The 14520-nt window shown below is 44.5% G+C and overlaps 1 protein-coding gene and 1 long non-coding RNA gene across 3 annotated transcripts in view; one reads left to right on the top strand and one right to left on the bottom strand.

Annotated features, from left to right (window-relative positions):
- LOC122554148 overlaps positions 1-11871 on the bottom strand; it is a 12910-nt gene extending 1039 nt beyond the window's left edge. The window contains exons 1-2 of the long non-coding RNA XR_006312921.1: positions 11492-11871; positions 7732-7734 (exon numbers count right to left, since the gene is read on the bottom strand). This is a non-coding gene — a long non-coding RNA (uncharacterized LOC122554148). The remainder of the gene's footprint in view (positions 1-7731; positions 7735-11491) is intronic.
- A 57-nt stretch (positions 11872-11928) lies between these two features.
- trmt44 (tRNA methyltransferase 44 homolog) overlaps positions 11929-14520 on the top strand; it is a 65182-nt gene continuing 62590 nt past the window's right edge. For both annotated transcript variants that reach the window (XM_043698693.1, XM_043698686.1), the window contains exon 1: positions 11929-12416. In XM_043698693.1, the coding sequence (XP_043554628.1) occupies positions 12014-12416 (403 nt within the window). In that variant the 5' untranslated portion in view covers positions 11929-12013. The remainder of the gene's footprint in view (positions 12417-14520) is intronic.

Here is a 14520-nt window from a genome sequence, read left to right as displayed (position 1 = left end):
CATACCCCTTTGGATTACATTTTTAAATATTTTCTAAACAACCTGTTAGTACACATCTGTGAAGCAAGTGGGACTTGAACCTGGGCCCTTTGCTCAGAAATAGGGATACTATCAGTGATTACAGACTTGTGCTACTCTTGAAGGAAATGCTTTTCTTCCAACTCCCCAAGATTTTTATCACTCTCTGTGCAAAAGGCTCTAAAGTACTTCTTTCACAAAATCATTCTTTCACAAAATCATTCTTTCAATTAATTATTGAAATAAATGTCAGGTACTTTGAGAAAAACACAAAAAATGAGCTATGTTGTATTTAAAAGAATGAACAAAGATTGTGTACTGGTAAATCAACAGGATTCATGTTAAATGGGAAGATGAGGAATAACCATAAAATTTAGTTAAAAATCACACAACACTAGGTTATAGTCCAACAGATTTATTTGGAAGCACTCGCTTTCGAGGAGCTGTCTCTTGCAGCACCTCGAAAGCTAGTGCTTCCAAATAAACCTGTTGGACTATAACCTGTGGGATTTCTTTAACTTTGCCCACGCCAGTCCAGCACTGGCACCTCCAAGTCATAAAATTTAGAATATTTCTATTGCAAGATTTTTGCAAATGAAGATGCAAATACTACTGAATGAAGTGATCACATAATTTCAATTCTATAACATGATCAGGGAATAATTTAGAATTGGCTTAATAGGTAAATAGTTCAAATGTTCTTCAATAAACAAGGTACAGCTCAAAATTTAAATCTATATTTGTAAAACAGTAATACATTTTTAATTATTACAATCAGTATGGTATTGAAATATGGAATAAACATTGTGATGACAAAATCAAAATATGAGCTTATGTACATTTTGAATATAATTATGACCACACCTACAGGAGGATACATAAAGAATATGTTGTTGTTGTTCAAAATCTTTTCAGATTAAGAATGAGCATGTTTGGCTTTCTCAAAGCTAGGGAGCTATAGACCAGTGAGCCTGAGATCGGTAGTGGACAAGTTGTTGGAGGGAATCCTGAGGGACAGGGTTTACACATATTTGAAAAGGCAAGGACTGATTAGGGATAGTCAACATGGCTTTATGCGTGGGAAATCATGTCTCTTGAACTTGATTGAGTTTTTGAAGTAACAAAGAGGATTGATGAGGACAGAGCGGTGGATGTGATCTATATGAACTTCAGTAAGGCGTTCGACAAGATTCCCCATGGGAGACTGGCTAGCAATGTTGGATCACATGAAATACAGGGAGAACAACCCATTTGCATACAGAACTGGCTCGAAGGTAAAAGACAGAGGGTGATGGTGGAGGATTGCTTTTCAGATTGTAGGCCTGTGACCAGTGGAGTGCCACAAGGATAAGTGCTGGGTCCACTGCTTTTTATCATTTATGCAAATAACTTGGATGTGAACATAAAGAGATATATTTAGCAAGTTTGCAGGTTGGAGGTGTAGTGGACAGCGAGGACAGTTACCTCAGAGTACAATGGGATGTGGATCAGATGGGCCAATGGGATGAGGAATGGCAGATGGAGTTTAATTTAGATAAATGTGAGGTGTTGGAAATGCAAATCAGAGCAGGACGTATACACTTAATGGTAAGGTCCTAGGGACTGTTGCTGAACAAAGAGACCTTGGAGTGCAGGTTCATAGTTCTTTGAAGGTAGAGTCACAGGTAAACAGGATAGCGAAGGCAGCATTTGGTATGCTTTCCTTTATTGGTTAGAGTATAGGAGTTGGGAGGTCACGTTGCGGCTGTACAGGGCATTAGTTAGACCACTTCTGGAATATTGCATGTAATTCTGGTCTCCTTCCTATAGGAAGGATGTTGTGAAACTTGAAAGAGTTCAGAAAAGATGTACAAGGATGTTGCCAGGGTTGGGAGGATTCGAGCTATAGAGAGAGGCTGAATAGGCTGGGGCTGTTTTCCCTGGAGCATCGGAGGCTGAGGGGTGACTTTATAGAGGTTGAGAAAATCATGAGGGGCATGGATGGGATAAATAGACAAAGTCTTTTCCCTGGGATGGGGGGAGTCTAGAACTAGAGGGCATAAGTTTAGGGTGAGGGAGTAAAGATATAAAAGGGACCAAAGGGGCAACTTTTTCACGCAGAAGGCAGTACATGTATGGAATGTCCTATCAGAGGAAGTGGTGGTATCTAGTACAATTACAGCATTTAAAAGGCATCTGGATGGGTATATGAATAGGAAGGCTTTAGAGAGATATGGGCCAAGTGCTGGCAAATAGAACTAGATTAAGTTAGGATACTGGCTGGCATCGATGAGTTGGTCCAAAAGGTCTGTTCCCATGCTGTACTTCTCTATGAATGTATTACACCATTTCAGAGGGACAGTTTTAATTGAAAAAATATTGGAGGTCAAAATTTCTCAATGAAGAGAAAAGGCAAATTGCAGGAATGTAGAACTTAATGAAAATGCAATTTAGTTGATACTGTTGCACAGAAGAATAACATTCTTTCAATTTGTGATAAAAGGGGACTTTGGAGACAGCTAATATTTAATCTCAGATATACATTGGCAATGAAAAACAATGACTGAATTGTCCTAAATCAGGAAATGTATAACAAAATATAAATGCTAATTAATTACAGCTTGGACATAAATATAACACAGGGATAGTAAACTGAAGATAATTGTAATGAAATCAGATGACAGAACTGAGAAGAGCACAACAGAGGAGTGGTCAGGAGAGAACATTGTGCAAACACTCCATGAACAGAATTTTAGCATACCTAATTTTATCAATTTAACAAAATGATAGTTCCCCTTGTTTGTGAATCAGGTGGCCATGGTTCAAGTTATATTTCAGATCTTGAGCACAAGACTGTTGAGCTATCACTGGCAATTCAGGGAATGCAATATTGGCATACATAATCCTTTGCTAAGCTGATCTGCTGTCTTAAATTTCAAAGTGAATGTGCAAGATCCTATAAGATTATTTGAAGATAAACAGGGAAATTTTGTTGGTTTCCTGACTAATCCTCTTCCCTCAGCAATAGGATAAAATTCAGATTGATTAGTATTTTCTCACTGTTCTTTGTAAATACATTTTTTTGTCAATGCAATTAATTCAGCTCCATGTGGGAAAAGGAACATTCAGGCTACCTGACTAACAAGCCAATGAAGGCAACCTGTCAGTTGCAAAATGGGTGGAGGGTGGGGAATATGATCAAGGCACTGGATATAAGGCAGAAGGGGTGATTTCTGACAATGAAGCTCTGACTTGTACCTTGTAGACTGTGAACAGGCTTTATGGATTCAGGTGGTCAGTTACTTACTGCAAGATTCATAGCATCTGACCTGCTTGGAGCTATAGTATTTATATGGCTAGGCCAGTTCAGTTTCTGTTCAATGGTAACCTACAGAATGGTAATAATGAATATTAAGGGGTGTGATCAGATGAGGTCTTATTGGAGATGGTCATTCTCTGGCATTTGCGTAATGGACAGGTTATAAGCCACTTGTCAGCCGAAGTCTGGGTCTTGTCCAGTTTTTGCTGCATTTTAAACTGCACAGTTTCAGTATCTGAGGAGTTAGAATGGTGCTTAATGTTATGCTAAACATTGAGATGACTGATCTCCAACAACCATAACCATGTTCCTTTGTGCCAGATGTGACTCCAAACAGCAGAAATGTTAATTCCTATCAATTTCAATTTTGCTCGGACTCTTATTTGGACTTCAGTACGCCATTCGACAAGGTTTCCCATGGGAAACTGGTTAGCAAGGTTAGATCTCATGGAATACAGGGAGAACTAGCCATTTGGTTACAGAACTGGCTCAAAGGTAGAAGACACAGGGTGGTGGTGGAGGGTTGTTTTTCACACTGGAGGCCTGTGACCAGTGGAGTGCCACAAGAATCGCTGCTGGGCCCTCTACTTTTCATCATTTGTATAAATGATTTGGATGAGAGCATAAGAGGTATAGTTAGTAAGTTTGCAGATGACACCAAAACTGGAGGCGTGGTGGACAGTGAAGAAGGTTACCTCAGATTACAACAGGTCTTGATCAGATGAGCCAATGGGCTGAGAAGTGGCAGATGGAGTTTAATTCAGATAAATGTGAGGTGCTGCATTTTGGGTAAGCAAAGCTTAGCAGGACTTATACACTTAATGGTAAGGTCCTAGGGAGTGTTGCTGAACAAAGAGACCTTGGAGTGCAGGTTCATAGCTCCTTGAAAGTGGAGTCGCAGGTAGATAGGATAGTGAAGGTGGCGTTTGGTATGCTTTCCTTTATTGGTCAGAGTATCGAGTACAGGAGTTGGGGGGTCATGTTGCGGCCGTACAGGACATTGGTTAGGCCACTGTTGGAATACTGCGTGCAATTCTGGGCTCCTTCGTATCAGAAAGATGTTGTGAAACTTGAAAGGGTTCAGAAAAGATTTACAAGGATGTTGCCAGGGTTGGAGGATCTGAGCTATAGGGAGAGGCTGAACAGGGTGGGGCTGTTTTCCCTGGAGTGTCGGAGACTGAGGGGTGACCTTATAGAGGTTTACAAAATTATGAGGGGCATGTATAGGAAAAATAGACAAAGTCTTTTCCCTGGGGGAAGTCCAGAATTAGAGGGCATAGGTTTAGGGTGAGGGGGAAAGATATAAAAGAGACCTAAGGGGCAACATTTTCATGCAGAGGGTGGTACATGTATGGAATGAGCTGCCAGAAAAAGTGGTGGAGGCTGGTACAATTGCAACATTTAAAAGGCATTTGGATGGGTATATGAATAGGAAGGGTTTGGAGGGATATGGGCAGGATGCTGTCAGGTAGGACTAGATTGGGTTGGGATATTTGGTCGGCATGGACGGGTTGGACCAAAGGGTCTGTTTCCATGCTGTACATCTCTCTGACTCTAAATACCACACTTGGGCAAATGCATAATTGATGTCAAGAGCCATCACTCTACAAGACATCTGGAATACAGTTCATATGTACATATTTGAGTGAAATCTGTCATGAGATCAGGAGCTGAGTGGCTCCAGCGGTACCCACAGAGTATTAGTCTACTAAGCAAGTCCTGTTTCGTAGCACTGTTGATGACGTCTTCCATCACCTCACTAATTATCAAGAATAGACCGATGAGGTGGTAATTGGTCAGGATGGATGTTTTGATCTTTATTTATAGGACATAACTGGACAATTTCCAGTGTTGTAGCTGGATTAGAACAACTTAGCGAGAGGTCAGGCATCCATCCAAAATGGAGGCAGAGTAGCAGCACAACATTTCAGTTGCTGATCCCTGGCTCACCTGCTTCCATCTACTTTTTTTAATAAGCGAAATCCTCTTTCTTTTCCTCTGCCTTTTTCTATTTGCATTTTGCAGTGTCTTCAGCAGGGCTTTGGCAAAAAGAGGGCAAACGGCAGCAATAACTTGGGGGCAGCATGTTCTCGGATTCAAATTACAGCAGATGCTGGAATCTGTACTGAAAACAACAAATTCTGGAGATGACAGCAGGTCAGGCAGCATCCATGGAGAGAGAGCAAGCTAACATTTTGAGCTTAGATGACTCTTCACCACAACTGAAGTAAAGTGTGGAGGAGACACCATTTATGTTAGTGTGCATGGGGAATAGTGGGTGTACAGTGCCAGTGAAGAAAAGATGTTGATACTTCAGATTAAGTGATCAGAATGTGAGAATGGCACAACACAATGGTGTGTTTCCTGCCAGACAGCAAATGTGAAGGGGGAGGGAACGGGAGGGTCTTATAACAAATTAAAAGACAGGGAAGCCATTACGTCACCAACCTCATTCCAGTACCTCTGGAGATCTTCCTCCCCACTGCATCCAAACTAGTAGTCTGCTTCTACACCCAGTGGGCACCAATGAGCTTATTTCCTCTTTCCTTGACTCCATTCTCTTTCCACTTGTCCAGACCCTGCCCACCTACATCTGCGATTTCTCTGATGCCACCCACCATATTGACAACTTCCAGTTCCCAGACCCGAACTGCCTCCTGTTCACCATGGATGTTCAATTCCTCCACCAGGATGGTCTGATAGTTCTCAGCTTCTGCCTCGACCAGAAACATGAACAATCCCCATCCACCACCACTCTCCTCCCCTTGGCCGAACTTGTTCCCTCACTGAACAACTTCTCCTTTAATTCGTCTCATTTCTGCCAAGTCAAAGGAGTGGCTATAGGCACCCACCTGCCTCTTTATGGGATATGTGGAACAATCCTTGTTCCAGTCTTACAGCGGCCCCCACCCACAGCCTTTTTTTCTTAATCTGAGCAACCAACATCTTTTCTTCACCACCACCCTACACCCACCACCCCCAAACTACAGCATAAATGCTGTCCCCTCCACTCTTTATTTTCGCTCTGAAGAAGAGTCATCTTCTTTGAAATGTTAGCTTGCTGTCTCTCCATGCATGTTATCTGACCCACTGTCATCTCCAGCATTTATTGTTTTCAGTACACATTCTAGAATTTAGCAGCAGCAACTAACCCAAGGAGTGTGTTTCAAGGGCCTGTGGTAACGTCAGCACTCAGACTCGGGTCTCTGGGGATGGGGGCCCATTTACCTTATGGAGTAAGACTACTGTATGGAGAGAAGACTTTTAGATCTGGATGCTTCACCCTTTCTTCTTAGCTTTTTTTCTGTACTTCTACTTTTGTTTTCTTTTTGAGTTCTGTCTTTCGTATTTTAGATTGTGTTTTCTTTTTGTATCTGAGATAGCTGATTTTGTTTGCCCCAAATTCAGGCTTTTGCACCCAAGATGCCGCCAGAGCATAGCGACTTTGTAAATTTTGCGCTATACTTCTGTACTCTAGTAAATGTGACAATAAAATCTAATTCTAAGTTCTGGAATCTAAGTCGTCAGCATTACTGCTGGAATATCATCAGGACTTACAGCCTTTGCAGTATCCCATGCCTTCAGCTATTTCTTGACGTCATGGAGTGTATCAAAATGTATTTGAATACCATTCTGCTGCTGCGTCTAATGGCTCACAGTTCCTCAAAAGCACCCAGTTTTGAGTCATATCTGTTTAAAGTCTACCCAATTTAGCACTGTGATTAGTACCACACCACAGGATGGAGGGAATTCTCAGCGGCAAGGTGGGACTTCATCTCCTCAAAGACCTTTGAAAGAGATTGAAATGAATCATCCATTTGGCACTTCTGGCAGAATGTTGAAAATACTGGTCTTATATTTATCCTGATATCATGGGCCCTCCATCATTAATGGGGATATTAGTGGAGTTTCCTCCTCCTTAGAGTTGTTTAACTGTCAACTACCATTCAGGATTAGATGTTGGAGCATTACAGAACATAGATCTGTTGTGTTGATTGTGGAATCACTAAACTCAATCTATCATTTGGTGCTTATGTTGTTTGAGTCCTATGTTGTAGCTGTACCAGGCTGACACCTTATTTTTATGATGTGGAGGTGCCAGTGTTGGACTTGGTGGACAAAGTTAAAAATCATCAGCACCAGGTTATAGTCCAACAGGTTTATTCAGAAGTGCATTCTTTCGGAGCATGCTCCTTCGTTAGTGAGCTAGCTGATATTGTATGATTTCTAATCTTTTTTTTAGTTGCACCAGGTGCTGCTCCTGGCACATCTTTTTAAATGGAATCGTAGATTAATAGACCAGGCCATGGAGGAACATAGATTCATCAGGTGAGGGGTGGCAGGGTTCCTTGATCATTGCTCATGATTGACTTGATCCCAGGAGACTACATGGATCACACATCAATGTTGAGCACTTACTGGGCAACTCCCTCCTGATTATATACTACTGTGCTGCTACTATAGCCAGTGAGACAGAACACATCTGGAAATGGTGATGATAATGGTGGTGTCTCGAGCATTATCGGCCAAGTATGATTCCACAAATATGACTGTGTTTTAGATTGTTGTTTGATTAGCCTCTGAGACATTTCTTACTGCCCCCAAATGTTAGTAAAGAGACCTTTGTAAGGTCAATAGGACTAAGTTTGCCACAGTCATCTCTGTGCCTATGTAGATGATAGCTGAGCCATTTTGTTTCTTTCATTGTTAAGACTTTCTGGTGGTTTGATACAACTAAGTAACTTGCTAGGTCATTTCAAGACAGACAAGTAGGAGGCTGAAAGAAAACACAGCAAGCCAAGCAGCATCAGGAGGTGGAGAAGTCAACGTTTCAGGTATAACCCTTCTTCAGACTGGGGGTTGGTGCAAGGGGAGCCGCAGATAAAGTGGGGGGCAGGGTGGTGAGGTACGGATAGGTGAACATAGGTAGAGGGTATGAACTGGTTGGTCGATGAGAGGAATGAATCCGGTTGGGAATCGGAAGGAAGGGTCAGTCAGAAGAATGGAAGGAAGGGGGAGGGGCTAGGAAGGGAGTTCAGGGATGCGAAGGGAGGTTATTTGAAATTGGAGAACTCAATGTTGAGTTCTCCAGGCAGAAAGAGGTGCTGTTCCTCAATTTGCAGTCTGATTTGCTGTATCAATGGAGGAGGCCAAGGATGGCCATGTTGGAAAGGGAGTGGGAAGGGGACTTAAAATGGGTGATGACTGAGAGGTCAGGTTGGCCCCTGCGGGCTCGGCCAAGATGCTCAGCGAAACATGCTGAGTTTATGTTTGGTCTCCCTGATGTAGAAAAGACCACGTTGGGAGCACTGAATACAGTAAACTAAGTTTGAGGAGAGGCAGGTGAGCTGCCGTCTCACCTGGAAGGACTGTTTGGAATCCTGGATGGAGATGGGAAAGGTGAGGGGCATTTCAAGAGGCATTAAAGAGTCAATTACACTCGTGGTGTGGAGTCACATGTTGGCCAAACCAAATAAGGTTGGCAGATTTCCTTCACTAAAGGGCATGAAATGATGCGATTCTGTGTCAATCGATAATAGTTTCATGGTTTTTGATAGACTCTTAATTCAAGCATTTTGAAATTCAAATTCCATCACATGATTTAAACCCAGGTCCCGGCACATTGCTGGAGTCTTTGGAATACTAGTTCCGAAGCAATATGACTACACTGTCTTGTCCTCTAAATCTATTTTTTGTGGGATAAATATTAGGCAAGACAGAAGAGAATTACTCTTCTTCAAAAATAGAGCCAAGAAATAGTGGCTGAGTGGTTAGCATTGCTGTCTCAGTGCCATGGACCAGAATTAGATTCAACAGTTGGGGGGGGGGGGGGGGCGCATCTATGTGGAGTTTGCACATTCTCTCCCTGTCTGCATGGGTTTCTCCCAATGGTCTGATTTCCTCCCACAGTCCAAAGATGTGCAAATTAGGTGGATTGGCCATGCTAAATTGCATTCAGGATGTGTAGGTTAGGTGCATTAGCCTTAGGAAATGTAGGATTACAGGGAAAGAGTAAGAGGATCAGTTCAGATGGGACACTCTTCAGAGGGTCGGTGGTGGGGGGCAGGCACATTTGCTCAGCAGAATTAAGGACATCTGTTCTTGGTGTCAATGGAATGGTGTATAAAGGTGATAGCATTTGTTCACTGGTGAAATGTGTGGCAGTACTTCTTTCTCACCCTGGAGGCTGGAGGCACGCACATTTCACAGTGGGATGTCAGATAACTAAATTTCTGGTTGTATCAAAGACTCTTAACAAAACTCATACTCAATAGGAAATGAACTTGTAATTTAATAAGCTGAGTGGAATATATAAGTAATAGAACAATCCTGATGCAGTTTCAGGTATACCACACTGAGCAGATTTGAATTTATGAAGCTCAGCTCCCTCGTCTTTAATGGTCTGGAATGTGAATGTCTCATTACCCTTACAGGCTAGGAAAGCACGAAGGCTGAAACTGACATAGTAAGAAAGTTGGAAGATGTTAATGTGTGAGTGAGAAAGAGAAAACATTCTTCGATAAATTACATTCACTGACTGAAGGGTTCAAGGGAGAAAAAGAGAGAGACAGAGATACAGGGTCAGAGACCGAGAGAGAGTGGAAGCTGGTGGAAAGATTAACTCATTGTGGTCTGATTTGAATGAACACTGGCTTGTCATGGATTGAATGTTTGTGTTGTTCCCTGGAGCTCGAGATTCGGGAATGTTATGAATTTAATTTGCATTCTGGGAATCTAAGGTGATTTTAAAAGAAAAAGCCATTTTGTAGGGCAACGATATTGGGCATGTTAGCTGAGCAAAGTTATCTCATGACCTTTTTGACATAGTTTAGACTAGTCTCTCGTTATGATGTACAAGCCAAATGCCATTTTATTGCTGCTTATCTGATTAAGGACATGTGGTGTTTTTGTAATTTTAATACCAAGTTCTGCAAAAAGACAGCTTGTTTGCAGCAATTAGGGGAGTAGCCTAAGAGAGCCACTCTGCTAATAATTTTAGAACCTTAGCTCATACCTGGCTTGTAGGTATCTATGTTATAGTGCAACATTGATGTCATTGGTAAATAAATGTAATAATTTAAACTAAACTGTCTGTGAGAGTTTTATATTCCAGACTATCAGAGTATGATCTCTGGGACAAACAAGGAGAGGCTTACAGGTCAAGTCCATCAGAGATTCCCTGAGCTGTCTCAAATAGGTACTTAACACCAAGATTCTATGAAACGTTTTAAATCTACTTGAGAAGGCAAACTGGCTTTGTTTAGCGTGACAGGGGATCTTATCGGACTGTACACTGTCAAAGACTCTGAGGGGGTTTGATGGAGTGGATGCTAGGAGCATGTTTGCCCTTGTGGGGAAGTCTAGAATCAGGGGACAGTTTAAAATATTGGGAGTCTCCCAAGCTCACCCAAGACAGAAATTAGAATATCTTCCTTTCAGAGGGTCACCAGTCTTTGGAATTCTTTTCTTGAGAGCACAGTGGAAGTACTATTGAAAATACTTAAGGAGGATTTGGAGAGATTTTCAGAAAAACATTCTTGGGACGTTTGCTTCACTGGCTAGGTCAGTGCCCATTCAGTGCCCATTCCTAATTGCCCAACGGACAATTAAGAGTAAACCACATTGCTGTGTCAGAAGTCACACATACACCAGACCAAGAAAGGACAGCTGATCTCTTTCTGGAAGGGACATGAGGGGGTCAGATGGATTTTTGCATCAACACGGTCACCATCAGGCTAGTCATGATTTGGAGACGCCGGTGTTGGGCTGGGGTGTACAAAGTTTTTAAACAATCACATCACCAGGTTATAGTCCAACAGGTTTATTTGGAAGCACTAGCTTTCGAAGTGCTGCTCCTTACTCCACAACCACCTGATGAAGGAGCAGAGTCCCGAAAGCCAGTGCTTCCAATTAAACCTGTTGGACTATAACCTGGTGTTGTGTGATTTTTAACTTTGTCCACCCCAGTCCAACACCGGCATCTCCAAATCATAGATTGGGTTGGAAAACCTGGTCGGCATGGACGGGTTAGACCGAAGGGTCTATTTCCATGCTATACATCTCTATGACTTCTCAGCGCTCCAGCAACATACAGGACTTGGCTTTCTCCCGAGGTTATCGTGCTATTTAAACACTAGACTTTCCTCGTTTACACTGGCTGTCACACAAACACACACCTGTTTAGTCCCCTTCTTTCCAGACCGAAGCTTCAAACTTTTCTTTTCCTGACAGTCCTGCAACGGCTAGACGTTGCCCTCGACTCCTTGTCACCCTGGAGACCAGTCAGACCGGGCTGGACCGCCACCGGGCGCTGCTCAGACCCTCCCTGACTGACAGACCGAGGACGTGCGGCCTCAGTCGCTCGCTCGCTGTGTAATCGCACACTTGAGCAGATTTCCTCGGCAAAATCGCCCTCGTCGCTTTCCTCGAAAATGTAAACTTCCGGCAGTTCCACCTTGGCCCCGCCCCCTTCTCTCGACACGACCGGCCTCGCGCGCCCCAATCCAATCACAACCGCCGCCCTCGCGCCCCACTATCCAATCCCAACCGTCCGCCTCGCGCCACCCTATCCAATCCCAACCGTCCGCCTCGCGCCACCCCATCCAATCCCAACCGTCCGCCTCGCGCCATCCCGCAATCCAAATCCAAACGCCGGCGCCGCGTGGCTCGAGCCGGCGGAAGTGATAGCCGGTCGCCATGGTGACCCTTCCGGTCCCTCTGAGTGACTGTAACTCCCCCCGAAGGCTGGCGGAGCTGGCGATGGTGACGTTGGCGGAGCGGCGGCTGCGGCTGGAGCCCGCCGGCTCGGCGTGTGGTTTCTGGGCCGCGCTCGACGTGTGGACGCGCAGGCCGCAGGTGGCGAACCGGCGGCTCAGCGGCTGCCGCCTCGAGGCCGAGAGGGAGACGCGCTGCTCCGACGCGGGGCTCAGGCCCCTCCTGGAGGAGCTGGTGCCAGGGTGGAGGGACGAGCCGGGCCGCGAAGTGAATGGGATCCTCCTGGCAGTGACGGGGGAGCGAGCCGGCGGGAGACTGAAGGTGACCCTGCGGACTGTGATTCCCAAAACCCAGGCGGAGAGCTGCAGAGAAATAGTTATCCAAGGTAGAATGATTCGGGGTTTGTGTGTGGGGGGGATAGGGCAGACATTCGGACATTTCCCCACCATTAGTTTGGTGGTACGGAATGTGAGCATCACTGGACAAAAGAAACAATTTGACTAAGCTTTTCGTCTTGTTGAATTGAATTTATCGTCACGCGTACGGAGGCGCAGTGAAAAGCTTTGTCTTGCGAGCAATACTGGCAGTTCACGTAGTTAAGTAGTATAGGTAAGTAAATAATAGGTAAACAGCAGCAAAGACCAAAACACAGGTACAGGCGAATGTTAAGAGTTTGTGATCATTGAGTATTGTAACAACACTAGGGTAGAAACTGTTTCAAAACCGGCTGGTGCACGTGTTCAGGCTTCTGTACCTTCTCCCCGATGGTAGAGGTTGTAGGAAAACATTGCCAGGGTGGGATGGATCTTTGAGAATGCTGGCGGCCTTTCCGCGACAGCGGGCCTGGTAGTTGGATTCTATAGATGGGAGGTTGGCCTTTGTGATTGTCCGGGCCGAGTTCACCACTCTCTGTAACCGTCTCCGATCTTGAATGGTACAGTTCAAAGTTTGGGAGAAGGTTTGTAGCTCGGGTGCTCGTTGTTGTGGTTGTGTTCGCCGAGCTGGGAATTTGTGTTGCAGACGTTTTGTCCCCTGTCTAGGTGACATCCTCAGTGCGTGGGAGCCTCCTGTGAAGCGCTTCTGTGATGTTTCCTCCGGCATTTATAGTGACTTGTATCTGCCGCTCCGGTTGTCAGTTCCAGGTCGATGTGCTTATTGATTGAATCTGTGGATGAGTGCCACCACAGCAACCACCCCAACGCACACAAAAGAAGTTGCATCAAGACACTGTTCGAAAGGGCCACAACACACTTCATCACACCAGAACTGCAAAAAGAGGAAGAAGAACACCTGTACAATGTATTCCCCAAAAACGGATATCCCCGCAATTTCATCAACAGATGCCTAAGGGAAAGACAATGGAACGAGGACATGCCGCAACCCAAAGGACGAGACACACTACCTTACATCAAAAGCATTTCTGAACTGACAGCCAGACTACTGCGACCACTAGGATTCAGCACACAAACCAACAGCCACTCTCGAACAACAACTCACCAGGACGAAGGACCCGATACCCAGCATGAGCAGAACCAATGTAGTGTACAAAATCCCATGCAAGAACTGCACAAAACACTACATAGGACAAACGGGAAGACAGCTAACGATCCGCATCCATGAACACCAACTAGCCATGACACGACAGGTCCAGCTATCCTTAGTATCCACACACACACACATGACAAGCAACATGAGTTCGACAGGGACAACACTACTATTATAGGACAAGCCAAACAGAAGGGAATTCCTAGTGGCATGGCACTCATCCACAGATTCAATCAATAAGCACATCGACCTGGACCCAATATATCGGCCACTGCAGCGGACAGCTGGAACTGACAACCGGAAGCGGCAGATACAAATCACTATAAATGCCGGAGGAAACATCACCGAAGCGCTTCACAGGAGGCTCCCAAGCACTGAGGATGTCAACTAGACAGGGGACAAAACATCTGCAACACAAATTGAATGGTACTTGGACATGTCATACTGAGATGTGGTCACACCACTTTGGATAGTGGCTTCTGGTTTATTTTGGGGGAGTGTGGCTGCACACGAGGCAGGTGCCGCAGCTCTAGAGTGCAGGAGCCTCAGTTCTTATAACAATCCAACGAGGAGGTGAAGAATTGCAGCAAGGTAGATCAACAGCAATGCTGGGGTGATGATGCAGCCCTGCTTGATACCAGTCTGAATGATGAATGGGTTAGTGGTGGAGCCATTTATCATCACTACATCTTACATGTTGTTGTGTGGCAGACATGGGATGGTGATAAACGTCATGGTGTGACAAAAGTGGAGAAGGATGGAGAAGGTGCTTTCTGATTGACAGTGTCAAAGCCTTTGTAAAGTCAAAGAAGACAGTGTTTGGGGTAGGTTCATGTCTCTGTCTACAGCTGACACCTCAAGGTACTGGAGCAGTACTACCAACGTTGGCTGTGCATGATCCTGCGAATCTGCTTGGAATAAAGACACCAACACCAGCATCCTTG

The sequence above is a fragment of the Chiloscyllium plagiosum genome, chromosome 1 (assembly GCF_004010195.1).
Source record: "Chiloscyllium plagiosum isolate BGI_BamShark_2017 chromosome 1, ASM401019v2, whole genome shotgun sequence".
Classification (NCBI taxonomy): Eukaryota; Metazoa; Chordata; class Chondrichthyes; order Orectolobiformes; family Hemiscylliidae; genus Chiloscyllium; species Chiloscyllium plagiosum.
The sequence above is the reverse complement of the archived record's forward strand: the minus strand, read 5'-3'. Positions and strand labels throughout refer to the sequence as shown.